At 38.8% G+C, this 24,809-nt stretch overlaps 1 protein-coding gene across 1 annotated transcript in view; it reads right to left on the bottom strand.

Annotated features, from left to right (window-relative positions):
* BMP2K (BMP2 inducible kinase) overlaps positions 1 to 22,889 on the bottom strand; it is a 147,083-nt gene extending 124,194 nt beyond the window's left edge. The window contains 1 exon segment of the mRNA XM_030915500.1: positions 22,557 to 22,889. Within this exon segment, the coding sequence (XP_030771360.1) occupies positions 22,557 to 22,728 (172 nt within the window). The 5' untranslated portion in view covers positions 22,729 to 22,889.
* Positions 22,890 to 24,809: the final 1,920 nt, after the last annotated feature.

Here is a 24,809-nt window from a genome sequence, read left to right on the forward strand (position 1 = left end):
TGTTAACTCCTCCTGACACTATCCTGTATCACTATACTAGCCCTAACATGTTGATGCTCCTGCATGCACTTTGTGTAACTACCTCAAGTGCCAAGTAAACACAGTCTTCTGTAATTACTTCAGAAGGGGGAGGAGAGGACTACTGAGAAAAGTCTCAGCACAGAGCCAAAGTATCAGCACAGAGCCACTATCTGTTACTTCAAGACCTGATACCCAAACCATGGCCCAGAAAACAGATACATATTTATACATTCTGCCTGAGCCCAAAGAAAAGCACACTCTACAATTATTCAAATAGATTTATCTTGATGTTACTAAAGACAAACAAGACTTTCAAACTGAAAGAGTAAAAGTTTGCATAATTTCTCCTTTGCAAAGAGAGCTCAAGCTTGTCAGAGTACAGCATATCTTTCTCACCAACTTCCACTATTCCCTGCACTGAATATTCTATCGACTAAATCTGTATTTATCCTACTGATGAAAAACCACCTAGTTATTATTGTTGTTTTCTAACAACTTGGCCGGCCCACTGGGTAAATGAAGTCTACTTTCAACCTGAGTTGACAGGCAGGGACCTTCAACCACAACCAGGCTACTTTGAGGGGTAAAAGGAAAAATCATCATCTTGGCACACCTATAACCCATTTATGGCATATCACTGTAACCATAGCAAATGAGTAGGCAAGATTTAGTCAAATTATTCTGATACTCGGACATAAGTCTAGACATAGCCTTACAAACATCTTATGTACTTTTGATAGAAAAGCCAAATCATACTAAGATAAAACTTGGATGTAAAACTCTACGTAAACAAATACACACATTTGAATCAGCACCAGGAACTCCATTTGTATGTAAGCTAGAAACACAAACTCTTATACACTTTCACTTTCCAATATTTTCATGCTGATTATAAATACCTATAACCACTATGAAAAACATCTAAGTAACTAAAATGCAAAACCTGTATGCCAATTTTAAATTGTAAACATAGGAAATCAAAGAATATAATGCAAGAGTATTTATGTAAAGTCTATGCACCATCTGAAATCATATGTAGGTTTTATATGCAAATTTTTCTGGGGAAAGGATCTACAGAACTTTCATGATATTCTCAAAAAAAAAAAATCATGTTATTTTTTAGTATCTTTACGGAAATATGTAGCAAACAGAACTTTTCCGTAATTCTGGTCCTACATATGTTTATATATCTACTTCTTTAAACGGTTGATGTAAATTGGCTTCTAAGGGTACCTGACCTATGTTGGCCTCAGACTCCTTCTTGTAAAAACGAGAACAGCACTGTTGCTCTGTCTTTTTCAGAAATGTTGGGCATATTAATTAGTCTGGAGTAGAAAGTTCTCCAGACAATTAGAAGTTTCTAATAAAATGTCAATATAAAATAATTTGATAATGTTATTATGGATATTCCCATGTGTGTCAGCATGGTCTAGAAAGACATTTAAAATTTCAGGCAAAGTAAGTGCCATAAAAAGAATAAGGCTTGTCTTAAAAACACTGATACCCAGATTTTAATTCTCTCAGCTTGTATTCTCTCATTCAGCATTTAGCCTCAATGTGAAATTGCCCACAAAAGCAACTGGAGTAACTATCAACTTCTCAACAGCAAAAGGAAGAAGGCAGTGATCCTGTAAATCTTTAACATTTAGGTTTATATTAAAATATATTTCAATTAAAAGAACAGTAGTTACGTGTACTTTTGGGTTAATGATGATTATAGTGAAATTCTCAAGTCAGAATTCCAAGTATCCATTGGAGTTTCCCTAAAGAATATTGCCCATCCTAAAGTGACATGCTGGAAGACTACTATAACAGTCATTCCTTTGAGAACACATGATCATAGTTTTTCTAAGAACAAATTGTTTTCAGAGTAAAATAATTTGTTTTTATGCTACAGAAAGGAACCTAAGAAAAGAAAACTGGTTATGTTCTCCCTGGATGAGACTCTACACATGTATTTCTAAAACTATTCCTAATCGGGATGTCCCCTTCGATCCACCTTTGAAATCCTTAGGTCAGGTTCCTCACAGGCATCCAGCAGCTATCTCCCTCTCCTGTTTCTTTCAACCAAAATCTTATACAATTTCTTGCAACTCTCACTTGATGACAGTTATGACTTGAATATGGCTTTCTCTATGGACCTGGCTTACTGGCACTTGAGGAAACTAGTTCATTAAAAACATACCAAACTCCAAGACCTTCCTAGGCAGGAGCTGTCTTTTTGATTCTTAGGCCTAAGTCATAAGCTTATTGTAATACATTCCCACCAAATGCAGTGGCTCATGCCTGTAATACCAACAGTTTGGGAGGCCAAGAGTGGACTGCTTGAAGCCAGGAGTTTGAAGCCTGTCTGGCCAACGACGTGAGACACCCCCCATCTCTACAAAAAATTTTAAAATTAGCCAGGCGTGGTGGCACACATCTGTGGTTCCAAATGAGGAGGAAGTATCCCTCAATTGAGCCCAGGAGTTTGAGGCTGCGGTGAGCTATGATCATGCCAATGCACTCCAGCCTAGGCAACACAGTGGATGCTATCTCTAAAATAAAATAGAATACATTCCTAATCAAAGACAAATTATCTTCAAGATAATCAACATAAAACTTTCTCACATTGCTGAAAGGTCAACTCATTTACAAAAAAATGTAAAACATATGAGAAAAGTTTATAAAGCTGCAAGACCTAAATGAAGAATAACTTTACTGACAGAAACTTTTAAAACTTAATAAAAATGATAAGATACACCATATTTCTGGAAAGCACTACTTAATACTTTCAATATGCCAATCCCTCCAAATTAATATGGAGTTTTCATACAATGCCAACCAAAATCCCAATACTATCAAATTACCTAGGGTATTTATTAAACCTGAAGTTTTCTGGACCTTTCCCTAAACCTGGAATTGAATCTCTGGGATTCAAGTCAAGGAATCTGTTCAATAAAGCACCCTAGATGAAATTTAAGAATCTCTGCATTACGCCTGTTAGCTACTAATAATCCATCTGAAGGCCATTAACAAAGCAGATATTCATAATGGACTGATTTGATCACTTTTGGGGGTTTTTTCCTTCCTTTTAGGAGACTGGCTAAGGAAGAATGCAACCTGTGGAACCAACAGAACTGGCATCACCTGAGAGCTTGCTGATACTGCAGAAACTCCGGCCCTACCCAGATGTACTAAATGTAAGCAGTTTAATAAATCCCAGGTGATTCATATACTTATTAGAGTTTAAGAAGCACTGTGTTAAGGACTAAGACTCCCCAAAAAATACAATGTTTTAAAAAATTAATACATTTAAAACAGGCCAGAGGCATTCATAGCACTCTTGAACTTCCCTGCTATATCACTAGTCTCTAGGGCCCCTCATCACAACTCTCATGCATAAAGCTGAAATGAAGGCTAAAATGAAGCCACTACCTTTTGACTTTCTTTTATTGCCAGTCACAACATCCTTTCCCCTACTTTATATCCACTTTATTTCCCACAGTAGAACAGTCACATTTTAGAATACCTTTTTTTTTAGCAGAACTGAAAAAGATTACACATTTAGTTCTCTACTAATATTACTCTTTCTCCCTTTTTACGTATCAAAACTCCTCCATTCATAAATACAAAGCCTGGATATAGATCACAATCATCCATTTCACAATTTCCTTCTCACCAGAATATCAGGACCCCCAAAAGCATTAAATTTTAGTGAACTCTTATATATTACTGTCCAAATTCAGCATCATGCTAACCTCTCCTTGGGACTCCTTTAAGTGGCCTTATAACTATTAAGTACAAAAATACCTCACCTCTTCCACCAGATTTCCTAAACAGCATCTGCAACTCTCTAACCCATCATCTGTTTTCTCAAATCGCCTTCAATGTTCCCTTCACCCAGTGACCATATTCAGTCACCTCACCTAAACTGCAATTATCTCACAACAGTTAGATAATTAGAGAGCTCTTCCCATGTTCATTTTGTCAACAAATTTTATTAAGTGTCTGTGAAAGTCTCTGGAACACGTTTTAAATAGGACACCGTATGTGTGAGTCTGTAGTCTATTGAGAGAGAAAGACAAAAAGTTATTATGGCACACACTGCGATAAATGTGAACAAATATAACTGAAGGACAAACGGTTATAATGAAATAATGATGTTTGGAGATACATAATTCAGCATTCTCTCTTCACTTCAACAAGCCCTGAAATTTCATTGTTTTACGAAGTCTTTTTTGATGAGAACTGATTACATAAGCCAAGAATCTATTGCATACACAGCATCGCCGACCTATTTAACTAAACAGGCAAACACTTAATTCACACACCCTCCAATTCAGTGGCTTATTTATATAATCCCTCTTATGATTAAAGATAAATAGTAAACAAACATCCCATAACTTTATGGCAGCTGGCATGATGGCTCACACCTGTAATCCCAGCACTTTGGGAGGCCGAGGTGGGAGAATCAACTGAGTCCAGTGATTCAAGACCAACCTGGAAAACATAGTGAGACCTCATCTCTATAAAAATTTTAAAAATTAGCCAGGCGCAGTGGCACGCACCTGTAGCCCCAGCCACTCAGGAAGTGGAGGTGGGAGGATCGCTTGAGCCCGGGAGGTCAAAGCTGCAGTGAGCCAAGATCATACTACTGCCATGACAGAGCAAGGATATCTCAAAAGTAAAGGAAAAAAATATATAATTACTACTTTAACACATGCTTAATCTTTTCAAACACTATTAATGCTCAAGTTTAAAAAAATATCTCATTCGATCAGGTTCCCAGCATGAAGTGCATGAATCTCCAATTTACTAGCAGATTGTGTTCTGACAGTTTCTAAGTCTACTTTCGGTATTCAGAGTATTTTCCCACAGAAACAGTCTTGTATGTGATTCTTAGGTTCTCAGGTCTGTTTACAGTTTAATACCAACAGTACTGTAATACCTAATGACGGTCTATTGAAACTTTTCTATGGAAACATTCACTCAAGGTTCCAACTTGAGAGGCCAAGAATGTATCTCATTGCACCCCAGCAACACAGATTTCACTCAGCCTACCAAACTCAGAAAGGGATTCCCCCCAGATCCAAGATACAACCAGTACCCAAAAGTAACTACAAGCAGAGGTCAGGGGATGAGTCTACAAATTTTACAGCAGTTTCTCGCCTTTCTTTGTTCACCTGGCCTTTTGGGAATATGATGAAAGCCATAAGCCCTCTCCCAAGAAAAATGCACATGGATGTCTATGAACCCCAGGCTTATATAACCCCAACTGCAAAGTGCACACTATACACTGTAAACTGTACACTATAGATCAGCACTGTCTAATATGTCCAATATAATATGAGCCACATACAAAATTTTAAATGTTGTAGTAGCTACATTAACAAGGTAAAAAAAACTGTAAAATTAATTTTAATAATACATTTTTGACCCAATATACCCAAAACATCATCATTTCAACATGTAATCAATAGTATAAAAATATTAATAAGGTCTTCTATATTCTTTTCTCATATCAAGGCTTTTATATCCAAGTGCATTTTATATGTACTGCATATCTCAAATCAGTGTAGCAACACAAATTTTAAGTACTGGATAGCCACATGTGGCTACTAGCTACTGTATCAGACAGTTTTATTACACTATACATTGTAGACCCAGAGACTCTCAAAGTCTTTTGGCCTCAGGATCCCTTTATATTCCTAAAAATTATCAAAAACCAGAGTGCTTCTGCTTACATGGGTTATATATATCCATATTACATTAGAAATTAAATCTGAAAACGTTTAAACCTCTATTAATTCATTTAAAATAATAAACTCAGAGCATAACATTTTAATAAAAAATAGCTATCTTTTCAAAAGAGAGACCACAGTGGCACTGTTTAACATGCTTGCAAAACTCTAACATTTGGCTTAATAAAAGACTGTTGGATTCTCACACCTACTTTGACAGTAAATCTACGATATGTTGTTTTGGTTGAATGAAGTACATAAAGATAATTCAGTCTCACACAGGTAAGTAGACGAAAAGGTGAAGACTATTTTATAGTCTTTTCAGATAACTATGAATAGTCTATTCTTCTTTGCTATTGTAGCAAAACATAATTAGTTACTTCTCAAAGGTTAGTTGTAGTATGGAATCTAAAACCACATCACTGAATTTTTGGCAATTACAATTAAAATCCAGTGGTCAATCTTGTACTTTGTATTTGTAACATCATGTGTTTGGAAAATATAAGTTATACAGATATTCCATTACAGAATTTTTTTTTTTAAATCACATTTGTTAATATTTATCACCTATCTCCTCAGAAAGGCTTTTAAATAGGGAACTGTCAAGCTCACAATGGCTGACAACAAGTTTTCTAAAATTCTGATTTTCTTTGAAAGTTCAAATTCCTACATTAATAAGACATGTAATTTGTTTTCCTTGAAGTGACAGGCTCATTTCATCTTTTGAGAAAATGTATGCCAAATATCCAAGTCTAAATGAATAATCATAGTTTGTCACTGTTTCCAGTAAAGATGATATTCTATGAAAAAGGCAGCTACTTCAGCACATAACTCCATCACCCAAGTGCTTTTCCTCAATTATACCATACTGCTTCCTTATGCAGCAAAAGTGCTTTGTGTATATTTCCCATTTTTTCACATAAGATATTAAAAAGGCATAGTAAGCACATGAAAAGATGCTCAAAATGGCCAGTAAGCACATGAAAAGATGCTCAAAATCACTAACCATTAGGAAAGTGTCCATCTTTTATGTTCTTCTATAACAGTATTGTGATTTTCTTCACAGAGGTTCGCACATTTCTCATGAGATAGATAACACTTCACTAGGAAGGCTATTATTAAAAAAAATTGCCAAGTGTTGGTGAGGCAAGGATGTAGAGAAATTGGAGCCCATGTGCAACGCTGTTGGGAATGTAAAATGGTACAGGAACTGTGAACAACAGTAGGGCAGTTCATCAAAAACATTAAACACAGAATTACCATATGATCCAACAATTCCACTCCTGGATATACACCAAAAAGAAATGAAAGCAGGAACTCAAACGTATACATATTTGTACACCCATATCTACAGCAACCAAAAGGTAGAAACAACCCAAATGCCCACATACAGACAAAATGTGATATGTACGTACAACTGAATATCATTCAGTCTTAAAAAGGAATGAAATTCTGATGTAGCTACAACACAAATGAATACCTTAAAGACATTTTTAAGTAAAATAAGCCAGACACAAAATGCTAAATAATGTTATGATTCCACTTCTATAAGATACCTAGAATAGTCAAATTCATAGAAATGGAAAGTAAATCATGGTTATCAGGGTCTAAAGGAAGAGGGGAAGTGGAAAGTTGGTGTTTGATGGTATGAAGTTTGTTTAAAATGAAAATTTTCTGGAAATAGTGATAATGAACGCACAACAATTTGAATGTACTTGATGCCACTGAACTGTACACTTAAAAATGGTTATTATGGTGAATCTTATGTATATTTTGAAAAAAAAGAAAAGGTACTCAAGGGCCAAGAGTAATGAAATGCTTTTCACTACCCTTGACTAGTGTTAAGGCGCTTGCAGTGTGAATGCCAATACAGTGTAAATGGTAATTGTGTCTTAGCATTATTATGAAAATATATTTTACCTGATGGACCCCCTATCAAAGGGTCTCGAGGATCCTTTCCCTTGGAGTCCACACACTGCACTTTGAGAACCATTACCAAAATCTATTTTTTCAGAAAGGTCAATTAATGAAGGAAGGAAAGAGTAGGAAAGACCACAAAAGTTTTATTTTTGTTTGTTTTGTCTTTTGAAATTAAACAGGGTTACAAGCTGAACAGGATATAAACTGTTCAGGGTATAAACTGGTATACCTTAGCAGGTATAAAAAATATTAAGGAACAAGTGACAATAAGAGAAAAATCAGGTAACTGATGGAAAAAAATGGGAGAGAAAAGATGACCAGGGGCTCAGCCTCCAGCTAAAGTTGGAAGGAGAGACAAATATTAGAGCCAGATGGGAGGGGGGAATGGGTTACATTTTTTAAAATTTATTATTATTATTATTATTGTTATTAGAAACAAGGTCTCACTCTGTCACCCAAGACGGAGTGCAGTGGCACAATCACAGCTCACTGCAGTCTCGAACTCCACCTCGGCCTCCTGAGGTGTAGGCCACCATGCCAGGCTCTACATTTGACTTACGAAAAAGCTCATTTTACTCAGAAAAACATACAGACACTAGATGAATGCTGCTTGATAATGATGGTGATACTTCCATAGTTTGAAATATATTAGAAATATTATCTTTTTTTATTTCTTTGTACTGAGTTTATTTAGGAAGATATAACATATTGACAATATTGAGTCTTCTTAGCTGGTAACATGAAATAGCTCTCCATTTAGACAAGTTTTATTTTATGTTCTTCTAAACAATATTACAAATTTTTTTCACAGAGGTTCTGCACATTTCTCATGAGTTTAGCTCTTAGATGATATATATAGTTTTTCTATTACGAATGGAATTTATTTTCTAATTCATTATTACTGGGATGTAAGAAACTATTAAGCTTTATTTATTTTGTAATTACTACTCTACAAATATTTCTTATAAATCCTAGTTGCTTTTCAATATTCTTTTGAGTTTTATACCTAAACAATAATGCCATTTCCAAATAAGTTTAGTTTAGAAATGTTATCCTTTAATGTTTTAAAATCATAAATCAAGCACCATTCTATTTTAACTTTTTACTTGCCTGTGTATAAAAACATGCCAAATGTATCATAAAAGTAATGCCGTGTCATTTTTAAGGAAACTGTTTTATAATATCATAGGAATTTATATCACTGTAAAGATTCAGATGTTTTGTATTCCAAGTTTAAGTCTAAAGCATTTTTACTGTCATCTAATAGACAAAAACTTAAAAGAACCTGTTTTCTTTTTACTTTGAACACTACACAAATTTACTAGGTAAAATGCAAACAGGGATCTGATATTACAGCACTTCAGATTCCACGCGCCATAACCTTGAACTAAGAACAGAAGAAAAGTGGAGGATAAGAACTTAGCTATATCTCTTCCTCTTTTACCCTCCTCCTTACAGGAGGTCCTCCATGTTGCTATGCTAAATTCAATTGAAGAAGCTAAAGTATTGCACCTTTAAGCTACATACTTTACAGTTCACAAATATATTATTTCATTTATGACTTGTCCTCTCTAGACTGAGAGAACAGACTACCCTGGGAGAAGTTGGAATTTAAACTTTTAAAATTAATCGTGACATCTTAGCTCAAATAACTGCAGCACATGGTTTGACTGCCTTAGGAAAATACAAAGCAGAAAAGTTTTAACTTAGAAACTCAAGCAAAAATGTTTGAGAATACTTCTTCCACCTCATACTCCTCACGCACCCAGGAATACTGCAGCTGCCTTCAGACTATTAAAAGTCCCCAGGTCCCTTAAGCCAGTTCCAAGTACCCACCCCAATCAAAGGACAATGCCCATAAATACAGGAACTATACCTATAGCTACAGGCCAATGCCTATACAGCATAGGAGCTAATTAAAGAGGCCATAAGTAAAAGTACTTAGGCATAAGGAAAAAAATGAAAAAAAAAAAAAAAAAGAAGCCGGGCGCGGTGGCTCAAGCCTGTAATCCCAGCACTGTGGGAGGCTGAGACGGGCGGATCACGAGGTCAGGAGATCGAGACCATCCTGGCTAACACGGTGAAACCCCGTCTCTACTAAAAATAGAAAAAAAACTAGCCGGGCGAGGTGGCGGGCGCCTGTAGTCCCAGCTACTCCGGAGGCTGAGGCAGGAGAATGGCGTAAACCCGGGAGGCGGAGCTTGCAGTGAGCTGAGATCTGGCCACTGCACTCCAGCCCGGGCGACAGAGCAAGACTCCGTCTCAAAAAAAAAAAAAAAAAAAAAAAAAAAAGAAAGAGGCCATAACTACTAGAAAGAGTGCTGGTCACGAGAACTAAGTTCTACTCTCCACAATCAACACTAATAATGTGACTTTGGGTTCATTCATTACTCCGTTTTCTCATGGTTAAATGAGGGAACTAAATTTGGACAATCACTACAATTATGGGAAATTTACTGAAGCACTAGTATTTTCAAAGAAAGACTATGAGTCCAACAATACCAATTGCGGTTAATATAATACTTAGGATATTTTCCAAAAGAGGCTCTGAGAAGGTCCTATTTTTAATTCAGGTTCTTACACATCGTTCCCTATTATTTCATCTTCTAAAGCAAAAGAAAAAAAGAAAACAAAAATCGTGGAATTGACCTTATACCTATCCATAATGGCCCACCATAACTTTTTGAAATACCTTTAGTGTATTTTTTAAAAAATAAAAAAATAAACAGACACTATTCTCAGATGATAACAAATCTGAACTTTGAATCTGTATATAAGGGATTCTCAAGCTAGAAATTTATGGGCATTAGTTACATCCAACCTTGAACACTATGGATTCATATAGCCCTTACAAATGCACTTCCAACATTTCCTATGGATAGGCAAAAAATACCATACACAAACACATATTTTAAAAAATAAAACTCATGGGTTTGCAATATTTCTGAAGTTCCCACTGCACTGAGGTGAAAAACTATAAAATCCTTAACAGCTACCTTCACTTGTTTAAAAATAAAAACAAGTACCAATTTGGGTTGACATCCTTAGAATTTCTCCTTTGGGTTGTATAAACAACATTTTGCTAAAAGATGAAAATTTACCAAAGATTTAGTAATCCAGTTAACTATTCACTAGGATTTAAACTGAGCTGTCTAGATGAGTTAACTATAATACTGTGCTAATGAAACTAAGGATCTATTCCAATTTCAATTTAGGCCTATTAGGTAGACAAAAAAAAAAAAATCCTTAGATCCACATTACTGCACGTAACAGTTAACTATCTTACATACTCCTGTTAGTGATGATAGAAGACACCATAAAAAGCCTATGCACAGCTGAGCATACAAACACCCAATCTCTGAAGAAATAATTCAGAATATATGTCCTACTGATCATGAGTCGATAGCAACTTTTTTTTCTATATACGTGTAAAAACATAGGCCATTAACATTCAATGGAAGAGAGTCTGTGATGCAGGCAAGAGAATGAAAAAGTGGGTAATTGCCAGTGATGTATAATCCCACTCCCTAGAAAAATAGTCCTGACAAGATTCAGAAAAAAAAAAAAAAAAAATTACTTACTAGTAGTATCTTTATGATTCAGAAAGAATAGCAAAACCTAACCACACCACTGACAATCTCATTCAAAAGAGAATACTTACGTAAAAAGTTCCAGGCAGCCCTAACAATGGTCCAACCAGCACAAAGCAAAATAAGTAAATATAACATTTAGGCAAGGGGAAGTAGAGTACTGGAACCCTCTCTTTCAGAAAATGAAAGAATAGTCAAGGGTGGTTTGCTACCTTCTGACCTTTAGGCCAGGCCTACAAATTCCCTAATCTAAAAGCAAACTCAATGTCTTTCTACCTAGAAAATAAGTACCTTCAATATCATACAGTCCAGTTAGAGGAATCCCCAAAGTTAATGCTCACTTGTTTCCCTCCCCAGGAGCCTTAAGGAGATGAGATCCCCTTCTTTTTCCTAATCCCCTCATCCTCTTAGACACCATTCATCCCATTAAGCCTTGGTACTATCCGCCACTCAAGATAAAGCCATACACAGCTGACCATCCCCAAAACTGTTTCTTCTTAAGATCAGTTATCCAAAGCACATACTTTAGACCTACCCAGCTCCCATTCTGTCTAACAGTAGTGGCTAAAGGGAACTCAGGCTAGAACATTTTGAGTCACATCTAATACAAGCAATGCAGTACCCACAAAACAAAGATGTACTATACATATCACCGTAACAGAAATAAAACAGGCTAGCAGTCCAAAAATAAATCTGGTAGTATTTTTTCATCCATCTATTTAAGGTTAGAACTACATTATTACCAAATATCTCTATCTCCTTACTTTAAAATGGACAGAACTTCAAAAACAGGGTCAGCCTTCTCCTAAATATCAACTGAACAGTTTGATATGTCAAGTATGGCTGCTATCCAATTGTTTCATAGTAATTTGCAGCAAGCCCTCTGATTACTTTTCAAAACCGAAACTCAACCTCTTACAGAGGTACTGAATACTCTCACGAATACAGCACTACAAGAGATAAAAGATGAACACAAGGCCAAGCATGGTGCCTCACACCTGTAATCCCAGCACTTTGGGAGGCCAAAGCAAGAAGACTACTTTAGGCCAGGAGTTCAAAACCAGCCTGAATAACAAAACAAGATCCCATCTCTACCAAATATTTTAAAAATAATGAGGGGGAAAAAAGAATGAATACAAGATAAGCTTTAAAAGAATTAAATTTTAAAGTAGAGAAAACTACACATTTTATTAGAATTGAACAAAGCTATTTAAGGTAAGTGCTATATGAGTAACAGTTGCTATGCCGAGCAAGGGAAGGCATAATTACACTTATTTTGTTGTAGATAGGGTTTCAGGAAAAAATAAAGATTGCAAAAAAGTAACTATTTTAAATATATCCTACAAGACCCAATTTTTAACAGAATGGTGGAGGCCAGTATTTGCATTTTGGGCAAACATAACAACATAAGCTAAAAAACAGAAATGGGAAAGTGTGGCAAGGTGGCACATGCCTGTTGTCCCAACTATCTGGGAGGCTGAGGCAACAGGACTGCTTGAGGCCAGTAGCTCAAGGCTGCAGTGAGCTATGATCACACCACTGCACTCCAGCCTAGCCAACAGAATGAGACCTTATCTCAAAACACACACACATACACACACATACACATACACACACACACACACACACACACACACACACACACACAGGCACAAATTGGGTGGCTTATAAGCAATAGTATGTCTTACTGTTATGGAGACTGGAAATCCAAGACCAAGGTGCTGGCAAATTCAGTGTCTGGTAAGGGCTTGTTTCCTCATAGATGGCCATCTTCTAACTCTAACCTCATGTAGTGGAAGGGATAAGGGATCTCTCTGGGGCCTCTTTTATAAGGGCATTAATTCCATTCATGAGGGCTCTCATGACCTAAACACTTCCCAAGGGCCCCATCACTAAATATCATCACCTGGGGGGTTGGGATTTCAACATATGAATTGGGGGAGGAGTCACAAACATTCAGACAATAGCAGAAAGCTGGAGAGAAGTGCAGAAAATATCAAGCATATGAGTGTAATACACATAGGGAGTAAGAGTGAGAGATTAAGGCTAGAGAGGTGGGTTGGAGGTCACACTGCAGAGGGTCCTGAATCCTAGAGTAATGACTGTACTTTACTTGGTTAGGCAAATAAGAGAGTGACATGAGCATAAGTCCATTTTAGGAAGAATAAGCTGGAAGGAATACAAGAACTGGTTTGGCAAGGAAAAAGTCTGAAAGAACAGTCCAAATGCTAATGTAATTCTCTAAATGAGATGTATTAAGGACCCAAATTAGGGCTGACAGCATTGGAAACAAAAAGTACCCAATTTCCCACACATATCATGGGTAAACTTTCTATCTGCAAACTTAATCGGAGAAAGTACTGTCACACCTCCTCCTCATATATTCTTTTTGAATAAAAAGGTTTTGTTACTTTCTAATACTCTCTAAAATACATATATTGTGCATGAGTCTCTTAGAAAACACAATCAAGATAGTAAAATAAGCAATTAAGGTGGCATGCCCACTGAAACTAAATAGTATTCTGAAATGTCACACAATTTAATTTGAGTTTCTACCCAGATCTCAAGGAGTAGCATGTAAGGCAACTTCTTAGAAAAGACCTTTTTCCAATTATTAAAAAATAATTTTAGGCCTGGCACAGTGGCTCATGCCTGTAATCCCAGCACTTTGGGAAGCCGAGGTGGGCAGATCACCTGAGGTCAGAAGTTAGAGACCAGCCTGGCCAACATGGTGAAACCCCATCTCTACTAAAAATACAAAAATTAGCCAGGTGTGGTGGCAAGAACCTGTACTCCCAGCTACTTGGGAGGCTGAGGCAGGAGAATCGCTTGAACCCAGGAGGCAGAGGTTGCAGTGAACCAAGATTGAACCACTGCACTCCAGCCTGGGCAACAGTTGAGCAAGACTCCATCTTGAAAAAAATAAAATAAAATAAAAATAATTTTATACTTTAGGATTAAAAAATAAATTGCCATTCCATTGTAAAGTCTGTCAAAGAACTCAAATTGTATAACGACCAAACACAATCCTTTCATTATGGTCTCAATCCTGAAATTGTTCATTGCTATTCTTCCCTATCCCAAGCTCCTCACTTATCGAAAACAGCAGTAAAAATCAGTTATATAGACAGAATCCAAGAATACTAAAATGGAAGAGGATGTTACAAACTCATTTTATCCACTTCATTTTTTTCTTGAGGAAACTGAAGTCAAAACGTCACAGGGATTATCAGCTGGTATTTTTCCCCCTGACAGATGCGTCCAAGAAGGCACTATTTCAAAGATAATTAAAAATGTTAAAATGGGCAAACTAGTAGCAACAATCATTCTATATTTTTAAATAATACTTACTGCAAAACGCCTCTAATGTTACTGCAATTCTACAAGACTAGGATAAACCAAAAACAAAGTCCTTCTGTAGAAAAGGCCTTACAACCACTTTCCTGCAGAGAGAGACTTTTGAAACAGTTAGCAGATATGTGCTGACTGACCTCATTTGTAAAGCTGATACACATAGACAAAGAATCTCCAAATTAACTAAGTGCCTAACTATTTAAAACAGCTCAGTCATTAACTACTCAACTTCCCAACTTAGTCTCCTAAAAATAGCAAGCTGTAGGTAGATGAATGGTTCACCAGATGCATGCAATACAAAACTAAGGAATAAACAGTCCCAATCCCTTGGAGATGAAATATTATACCCGACCACTAGAAAAGTGTGGCAGCTTTGAAATGGTAGTTCAGGACTCTTAATTTTGGAACGCCAAGTCAAGGCTTTAATCATTTTGATAGCTACCAAATGAGCTCTAATAGATGTATATGAAACTATTTCAAGTTTTGACAAAAAAATAGGAGGGAAATGGTGAAAGAAAACCAAGATAATATACAAGATCAGAAAGAGCACTATAGAAGACTCAGGATCAACATAAGGACATCCATCTCACCTTCTAGTATGTTCTCTAACATTAACAACATCAAGGACCTTTTCCAAGTTTCCCTCCTGTGCACCCCATGATCAAACATACTAACAAATATTAATTCATTTTTATTATTTTTAAAATATCAAAGACATAGCCTTTTCAATCTGCTCAGCATGAGAATGTCAGTATTAACCACAATAGTTGACTACAGCCTAAAAGCAAAGATATTCGGCAGGTTTGTACAATTTAGCACTTTTATTGTATTTATTTATATATATATATATATATATATTTTTTTTTTTTTTTTTTTTGAGACAGTGTCTTGCTCTGTCACCCAGGCTGGAGTGCAATGGCTCTATCTCACCACACTGTAACCGCTGCCTCCCAGGCTCAAGGGATTCTCCTGCCTCAGCCTCCTGAGTAGTTGTTATTACAGGCACGTGCCACTATGCCTAATATTTGTACCTTTAGTAGAGGCAGGGTTTCACCCTGTTGGCCAGGCTGGTCTTGAACTCCTGGCCTCAAGTGATCTACCTTTCTCAGCCTCCCAAAGTGCTGGGATTACATGAGTGAGCCACCATGCTCATCCTGTACAATTTAGCTCCTTCACTGGAGATAAATGCACTATAAATTTCCACTATTTTTTTGGAATACTGAAAATTTAGAATTGTTTTAGTGTCATGTAGCTTGTCCTTGAATAAAACTACTACCTCTAGAGGAAATACATCAATGGACAATCAAAATTACATCCTAGGAGCTATCACTACAATAATAACATAATCCAAAAGAGAACCATTTGTTAATAATGTTGTATATAGTGTCCTTTGTTGCAAATAATTTCCATTTTATTGTGAAATCATATGCTACTATATAGGTCAAAATTTTATACAGCTGACTGAAACTTGAAAATTCAATATGGCTGAGGGACACATAATTATCTAACAAACTATTCAGATATTTTGCAAACATAAATGTGATACTTATTCAGGATAAACGTGACACCAAATATATAATCAAGTCACTACAATTTCCAAATCAGATTTCACTGAAAGCTTATAACTAAATCTGAACTTAAAAGTTCACTCATATTTATGAAAAGATTTGTCAATGCACTGTTAGGTACTGTCACACATTATCTTCTCTAATCTTCATAATAGATATTAACTCCTTGTTTCAGAATAGGAAACAATGTTTTCTAAGAGCTTAATTAAACAACAATAAAAAAGGTGCTGAGTAAGTACTACTGGACAACTGAAGGCACAGGTGAATAGACCTTGGTTCTACTCTCAAAAAGATCAGCACCCAAAAAAAGCTGCCAAAAATCAACCACAAAATGTAAAACAATTTCACAATTGCACGTAACATACTTTTTTAAAAATTCAGCCACCTTTGTAGGATAAATAAAAATATAACGTCAATAAAGCAAGATAACTACAAGGGGGCATCTGGGTTTTTTTTCTTTCTTTCTTTCTTTCTTTCCTGTTTCAAGTTGCCTAGTGAAACCACACTGCCTTAACCGCTGTTCGTCTTCACCAAACTAAAAAGTTCAGAGCCCTCTGGCCTAAGTACAAAACGTCTGATAGTCCAGTAAACAGCCCTCCATGGGTGCTCTTCAATTTGCAAATTAGGCCTTAAATTCTACTGAAGATCATCATCTGATTAAAAAGAAAAAAGAAAAAGAAAAGTCAAATATCATTTCCTTTGAGAAGTAGCTGAATGTTTACAGTATGGCCAACTTGTGTGATACAATAGCAATTAAAATAGAGTCTGTCTATCTGGTAGTGGAGGTGACAGAGGAACAGTAGTTAACAACCTTAGTGTTTCTGGGTGCTTACATAATTCCATCTCAAGACAGGTTAAAAGTGACAAGAGAGGAAAAAGCAAATAGTTACAAGCGTCTACACAAAGGAGGAAGTGATGACAACCAGTACTTAGGAAACAGGGATTACAAAGGTGAAGGCAGAGTGCTAGGCAAGTACAAGATTCAGTTACGGACCAACAGGGAGTGGAGCACATTGCGCCAGGCGCAAAGAGTATTCACCCAGCAAATAATTACAGGTAAGCTTTTAAAGATAAGAAGTGAGCAGGAATAACTGTGAATGCCAGGTCAAAAAATGTGATCAAGTAAGATGACTTTGCAGCAACACAACTGTTCACTCCCTTCCCTTCTTGAAATACTCTCAAGTTTCCAGGTATCAGAGTGTCCTGGTATTCCTCATACCTCTCTAGCACCTTCTTCTCAGTCTTCTTCACCCACTCTAAATCAGTGGTACTCAACGAGTGGTTCCTGAACCAGCAGCATCTGTATCACTGAAAGAGTGGGCCTCACTCAGACATAATCAAAAGTTGGGGACCAGGCTCAGCACTTTGTGTTTTACCAAATCCTCTGAATGTTTACAATGAACACTAATGTCTGAGACAGATGCACTAGAGGAGTCCTTCAATGAGCACCTTCTCATTCCTACACTCTCCCTAAATCCATCCTCTCCCAGGGCTTTAAATAACAGCCAGGGGTTCACTCATCAATCAGAAGTACCATCTCTAAGCCCAAACACCTTTGCTGAGTTCCAGACCACATGCCCAACTTCCCACTTGATATTTCCTCTCAGATATCTCATCCAAACACGTCTCTAAACATGTCTGGAACTACAGGCTGTCCTCCAAACACCTCAAAAAAATAAAATAAAAAATCTGTTCCTTCCTTATGTTCACAAATGGTACTTTCACCTGAGAGATTCATAAGCAAGTCATTCCTAACACTTCCTATGACCACCACAAGGTCTTCCCATTTAAGCACTATAATCTTCATCTCCACTGTCACCATCCTAACCTTATAATTTGTATACCTCTCTACAAAGCAATCAGCATGATCTTGTAAAAATACAAATCAGAGCATGTCAGTGCCCCAATTCAAATCCTTCAACAGCTTCCCGCTGCATTTCAGATAAAACCTAAACTCCTCAGCACGGTATACTAAGCCCCGGACCCTGGTTACCTTGCCAACATCATCTTGGATCTCTCTTACATGTGATTTATTCACTGTAGTCCACAGCTCTGAGCATATTTCAGTTTCTGAAACTTCCTTCCCTCACACAGAGACTTCAGTCTTCATGACATACTTCAAGTCACCCCGACCTCACACCTCTGTTTTTACCTAACTTTTTTCATCCTTCAGGTTTCTGCTGAAAGATGAAAAAGGCCTTCCTTGACCCCCCAAACTGAATTGTCTCATAAAACCCTGCGCATTGTCTTCACAACACATATCAAAAATTTTAACTACAGTAACTTGGTGATTTTCGTTTGCTTGTTTAGCATTTATCTTCCACACTAATCTGTAAGTTTCATAGGCCAAAAGAATACCTCCACTATTGTCCTCTGCTATGTTAAGTAGCACCTAGCAGTGCTTAGCACACAAAAGGCATTTAAGGAAGTTGTGTAGTAGTTAACAGTTGTTGATATTTTTATTCGATTCTCCCCTTCTTTCTATCCTCTCTGTCTTCTCTTGGGAATGTTAACTTAGAAGTTACTGGGCAGCCACAGATTGTTTCTGCAAATGAGATACAACGCTTAAATCTATCATTTCCCTACTAATTTACAGTGCAAAAGCAGATGTATAGTACAACCTTCCTGAAAAATTAACAATGAGAACTGGCTAATACTTAGCTTATCTAAGCATTTAACTCTAAGAGAAATACCGAGCTATTTTTAAAGAACCCTATGGTAAACTCCTGGCCTCCAATTACTACCAAGCCAATAACCCCCAACATTCATCTCAGTAAATCTCACCCACATCACCATATTCACACTATCATTCCTATCCAGCCCCCATAACCTCGTGATTACATTATCTCAACAAGTTATCTCTGCTCTCCCAGTCTCAACAACCCATTTTAGGTCCCCTTTGTACCAAGGACATTTAGAGAAAACAGTGTCCCCTACTCAAAAACCAACTTATTATCAATCAGTACTAAATTCCTCAGACTAGCACCAAAGGCTTGTTATGCAAAGGTGATGCATGTGGTCAGCAAGCCAATACTAGGTTTTAGTAAAAACCTGGAAGGTTACATTGAATTAATTATATGAGCCTGACAATTTGTCACTGTTTGAAGCTAAAACCAACATATGGCTCTCCCTCATTTCTACAGACCAAAGTTGGGATCTGCTTAGCACAGACTCCTAAACTAAAACAGTTTTTGAGAAAAAAAACATGAACTGCCTCACTATGCTATCAGTCCTTTCAACTTTGAGGAGGAACTAAAAGGTGCAAGTTCTATTTTCAGACATTTATGTGCTTGACTACAAAGATATGATGCAAAGTATATATAATGTTTCAGAGAGAAAACTTGTTAACAGTTTAGTTATAACATACAACCTACCCCTGAGAATATGCTTTTTAAATTATAGACATAAAATGTGTATATACATATCTACCTATAACAATGGTTGCTCCTCATTAGTTGGGGATACTATATTTGCAAATTCATCTACTCACTAACATTTGTACCCCCAAAATCATTACTCATAGCACTTCCACTGTCATTTGCAGACATGTGCACAATTGTGAAAAATGTGAGTCTACTGATGTGCAATGCACATTCTTGCTTCAGCTTACATACTGTAAACAAATGTCCTTTTCATGGTCTATTTAGTGCCATGTTTTTCTCATTTTTGTGCTTGCTGTTGGTGATTTCACTGTTGAAAACAGTCCCCAAACATAGTGCTAAAGTGCTGTCTAGTGTTCAAGGAACAAAGACTACAGAGAAAATACAAATGTTAGATAATCTTCATTGAGGCATGAATTACAGAGCTGTTGGCCATGATTTCAATGTTAATAAATCAACCAAATATATTAAATAAGGTGCGTTTTAGGCTGCAACACACATAAAACAAGGTTGTATCTTAATCAGTTGACAAAAATGTTGTGACCAGAGGCTTTCAGGAATCTAATACTGTAGTAGGAGCCGTGCTTCAGTATTTGCTAAACCAGTTTTCACGGTGACTTTTTGGAACGTAACTAATTATATACAAATAACAAGAGAGATGGACTGATTTATTGAAAAGACACTGCAGAGGTCATTATAAGTAAGCTACCAATATTTGCAGGAGCATGGCAAAAACACTTCAGGGCACAGCATCTACCGGGTCTTCCCAACTCTGTTTAAACAACTTTGGGCCAAAGCAAAAAATGCAAAACCTACCAAGTTTGTGCTTTGGTCTGACTTAGCTTCTACCACTTTTCCTACTCAGTGGTATGCCTCTCCCCAAATCAAATACTCTTAAATTTCAATGCATTTTCACAAGCACATGGCCCAATCTAATAATCAGGCAGATCCACCAATTATTGATTAATCAAACTTAAATGCGAACTAGACTTGTGCTTAAACATCTTGTCTAAATTGTGGCACTATTTGGAAGGGAGAGGGGATATTAAGCATCTGAAATAAAAACAGACTGGCCAGGATCAAAAAGTAAACTGATTATACATAGACAATTCCAGTTGTGTGGGTGATGGAGACAGAAAAAACATACAAGGAAAGAAAAGCTAGGCCTTGGCCTCCCTTCCAAGAAATTAAAGCTGGGGTGTGGGATAGAGAAGTTTCATCTTCCAAAAGGATTTCTTCAACCCTTGCTTCCTCCTAGCATTTGATTATTGATTTTTCAAAAGAAATGATACATTTATGGCCAAAGTCAGTGGAACACTCTAACAGTGACATTAGCGCTTGAAATAAAGTTTTATTCTTCGCTGTGGTTGAACAAACTCTCCTTTTGAAATTCATCTTTATTTTTTATTTTCCAAAATTATTTTTTATTGAAAATGGCTTGCTTAGGGTGGTGATAAGATATGCTTAGGGTAGTGAGTGATACCAGTTACAAATTCAAAACCTAGTTTGTGAAATGTCAACATTTTTTTTTCTATTAAATAAAACACCCTTTTGGGATCTGGTGGAATGAACTGAGTGTAACACTACTCAAGCTACACTTCAATTAGTTATTAAAACTATTCGAAGACAGAATATGGCATTTGAGTTAATAGCCATGTGTTTTTAAAACCTACAACACAATCTAAACCAACAATTGAAATTCATGTGTAATAAAGAGCTAGAAAACTTCATAGTATAGTAAATCTTTAATAAATACCACTCACCACATATTCATTCTTCTGAAAAACTAAGGATCCTCCTTCTCCCACCTCTCCAAGTTTCGGCTAAGATCATTATTCTGAGCAATGGTTCACGAAACAATATGTACAACTCAATAATTCACGATTTCTTTCTCTTTCAAATATTTAATACAAAAATATTCAGGTTTTTTCCCTTGTGCTAATGTACTGTTGTTTATAGCATTTCAAAAAATACAAGCAAAATCTCAGTCTACTGTTTTCAAACCACATCAACGTCTAACTCTCGGAGAACTTAATCCACTCTTCTATTTCTTTTATCTTAACCATAGAACTTAAAAGGGCCATTTATCAACAAAAAGTATTTCTTTTAAAGAGTTTATTTTGTAATGTCATTTTGCAATTAAAAACTCAAAGGCCAATGAAGCATGAAGCACATAGGGCAAGTATTTTCTACAAGGCAATTATGCCAGAAATACAAAACTAAATTCTAAGTTTTTCTTTTAAAATGGAGTAAACTTTTTTTGTAAGTAGACTTCTACCTGCCGTCATAACCTGTTCCAGGTCATGAAGGACCGACCACAAAACTTCGCAAACGAAAGTTAACCTGCTTTCATATCACCTTTTAAACTACTATCAGAGAGACATACCGGGAGGGCATGAATAGCACCTTGTCCAACACAAATGGGCTTCAAGTTTACCTGCTTCTCAGTGCAACCTACTAACTGAATTTAGAGCAAAGGATCACCTCCCACACGCACACATGCATACAAATACATTGTTTTTCAACATATGACTGAGCTGCTGCAAACCCGAGCTTGACACCAGGGGCTGCAGGGTCCTATGCCCTGCAGCGCGGGTGGAGGCTCAGCTGAAGAGGCCAACGCATGACACTCCTCTGAGCCACAGCTGGCAGAACAGAGCTTCAATCCTGCTCGATCTGACCCTCTAATGAGTCACTGGCCCAATCACAACACCAACCCACTTCCTAGAGCGTCTTCTATCTATTTTCTCGCGTCAAAAAGCACTGAAAATGATTTAAACTAGGCGTGAGATAACTGTGCACCGGCCAGATCAGCCAGCGGCAAGAAAAGCCAGCTTAAGAGAGAAAGCCCGAGTCACTCTTTTAAGAGCCCCCGCTGGCCCGGCAGCGGAGGAACAACGGGGTATAAAAGTCAGTTCGGAGGGCGATGACCCGGAGAAGCCGCCGCCACACCCCAACCCTCCCTCACCTGCCTGTCCGAGCCTCCCCGGACGCCCGTACCTTCGGCCAGCGACTCTTCCAGGGTGACCTGGTGGCGGCCGACCGCGAACACCCGGACCCCCACGGACGAGCCGCCGGAGCCGCAGCCGGCCCCGGCCCCGCCAGCCCCGCCACCCGCCGCTCCGCCGCCGCTGCCGCCCTCCGACTTGGGCATCCGAGAGAACTTCTTCATGGTCCCGCCGGCGTGCTGTAGGGCGCAGGGAGCGCGCAAGGGCGAGGGAGAGGGCAAGTCCCTGGCCCGGCGCGCAGCCGGGCGTCCGCAAGGGGTCGCCGCCCCTGGCCGGTCCGAGCGTCCGTGCGCGCTGCGGCCCGCCAAACCTCACATTCTGCGCTCCCCAAGCTCACAGCCCGGGCCCCGCCGCCCGCTCCGCGGCTCCGCTGCAGCGGCCCAGCTCCCGCAGAGGGCGGTGGGGAGGGCGGGGACGGGGCGGGGCGCGAGGGGGCGGGTCCGAGTGCAGGGGCGACGCCACCGCCTCCGCAAGTGCCCCGGGCGCCCCGCCGCCTCGCTAAGCGCCTGGAGCTCAAGCCGGGGTAGAGGGAGACAGCGAAGGAGGCGGGGCGGCCGGCCCCTCCAGGGAGTGGGCTGGACGTCTCTGGCTGCAAACCCGCAGTACCGCAGCCCGTCGCGCTGCCGCCGCCCCAGCCGGACCGAGCCGCCCGCCACTCGTGGCCGTTGGAGGGGGTGGGGGGCGCTGCTGCCTACCGCTCACAGAGGCCTGGCGCCTCGCGCAGGCGCGCTGCCCGCGCCGCCGGAAGTGACGGTTCCGGCTCTTGTCACGTGGAGGGGGACCAAGGGAGGTGATTTGTGGGGGTTGGGGACTAGGGCAAAGTCGGGGGTCCCTGGTCCGGGGTTGCGCTGGGAGGGTACTGACCAGGCCCGACTTCGAGCAGGGAGGTGGCCCGGGGACTGGCTCCCGCGCTAGTCACGCACTCAGGTCCGTCATGTCTTCTAGGAGTCCCTATGTCACTCTAGGGGCTTAAAAATGCCGCCAACAACTTTACCCATGCTAAGGAACTTCTCGCTTCGTTGCTTAGCCAGTTTTCCAGGCCTTCTCCCTTGAGAATCTCCTTCCGCTCGCCCACCCTGAGCGTGGGAGGTGGGAGCAGGACGAAACTGGAGTGGTTTCCAGTAACTGGACTTCTAAAGCCGACTCGGTGTCGTCGCGTTCTGTAGCGGACGCTTGTGCTGGGAAGCGTTTTGCAGTTTATAAATTACTTAGGAGTACTTTAAACATCTCACTCCTGGTGTACGACAGCCTTGTGGGGGTATTCAGAGCAGGTATTAAGGCCGTTTTACAGACCATTTATCACCCTTCGCTAAAACTTAACGGAGTCGCCCAAGGTCACGCAGCTGGCTCGCGGTAACTGCGGACCATTCTTTGATTCATAATATTCTACTTTTGGCCACCCTGAAGAAGTAGGTTAGGGTCAGATCGTTGACAAACGGGCAAATCTAGGGCTATTTGAAAGCAAAAGCGACCACTGCGTCCCTCTCTTAAAGAGATTTGCACCCCCTGCCAAAAAAAAAAAAAAAAAAAAAAAGCCCCGTTGCATCAATTTTATAAACTTCAGGAGTCTCTTGACTGCAGGGTGAAGCAGCAAAATAAATACGGGAGTAAACGTTCAGGAGTGGTAGGGAATGGCAAACTGTAGGGCCTGTGTAAAGAGAGCAGCCAATTCTGAGCTCCAGCCTACTTTTCCACAAAAGAAGATAGGCACACACACTGTGCCCAGAAGTTAGTTTCTTAAGAGAACCAAAAACCTGGAACTTTTTTCTAATGTGGCATTTCCCTAATTTTTAAAATATAGACCAAATAAATTGTATCTGCAGGACTGCAGGATGCACCTTCTATGAAAGTAGGTGAATGTGGTTCTATCCCCACCCCTATTTCTTTATTTTTAACGAGATAACGGTTAGAAACATTAGAAAATGTGCTTAGACAAAAACTTTGAACTTAAAATCCTTGTTCTTTCTTCTCTGCTATTTGAAGAGAAACTATTTCTGCCAACACTGAAACAGTGCTCTGGATTTAGGCATTTCTGCTACATAACCCACTAAACTAAAATTCTTCATCCAGAGACCTGACCTTTAAAGTAGATTCCAGCTCAATGGAAGTGAGATTATATGTCAGATGATTGATGTGGTGTGGCAGTTGGGGATTTCCATTTAGAAACAAGCTGACCACTTTCGTTGCTGTGGGCTTCATCGTGGAGTCTCATTCCTCCATTTGAATTGTTTTGAATTTTTTTTAA

Source organism: Rhinopithecus roxellana, chromosome 2 (assembly GCF_007565055.1).
Source record: "Rhinopithecus roxellana isolate Shanxi Qingling chromosome 2, ASM756505v1, whole genome shotgun sequence".
NCBI classification, from domain to species: domain Eukaryota; kingdom Metazoa; phylum Chordata; class Mammalia; order Primates; family Cercopithecidae; genus Rhinopithecus; species Rhinopithecus roxellana.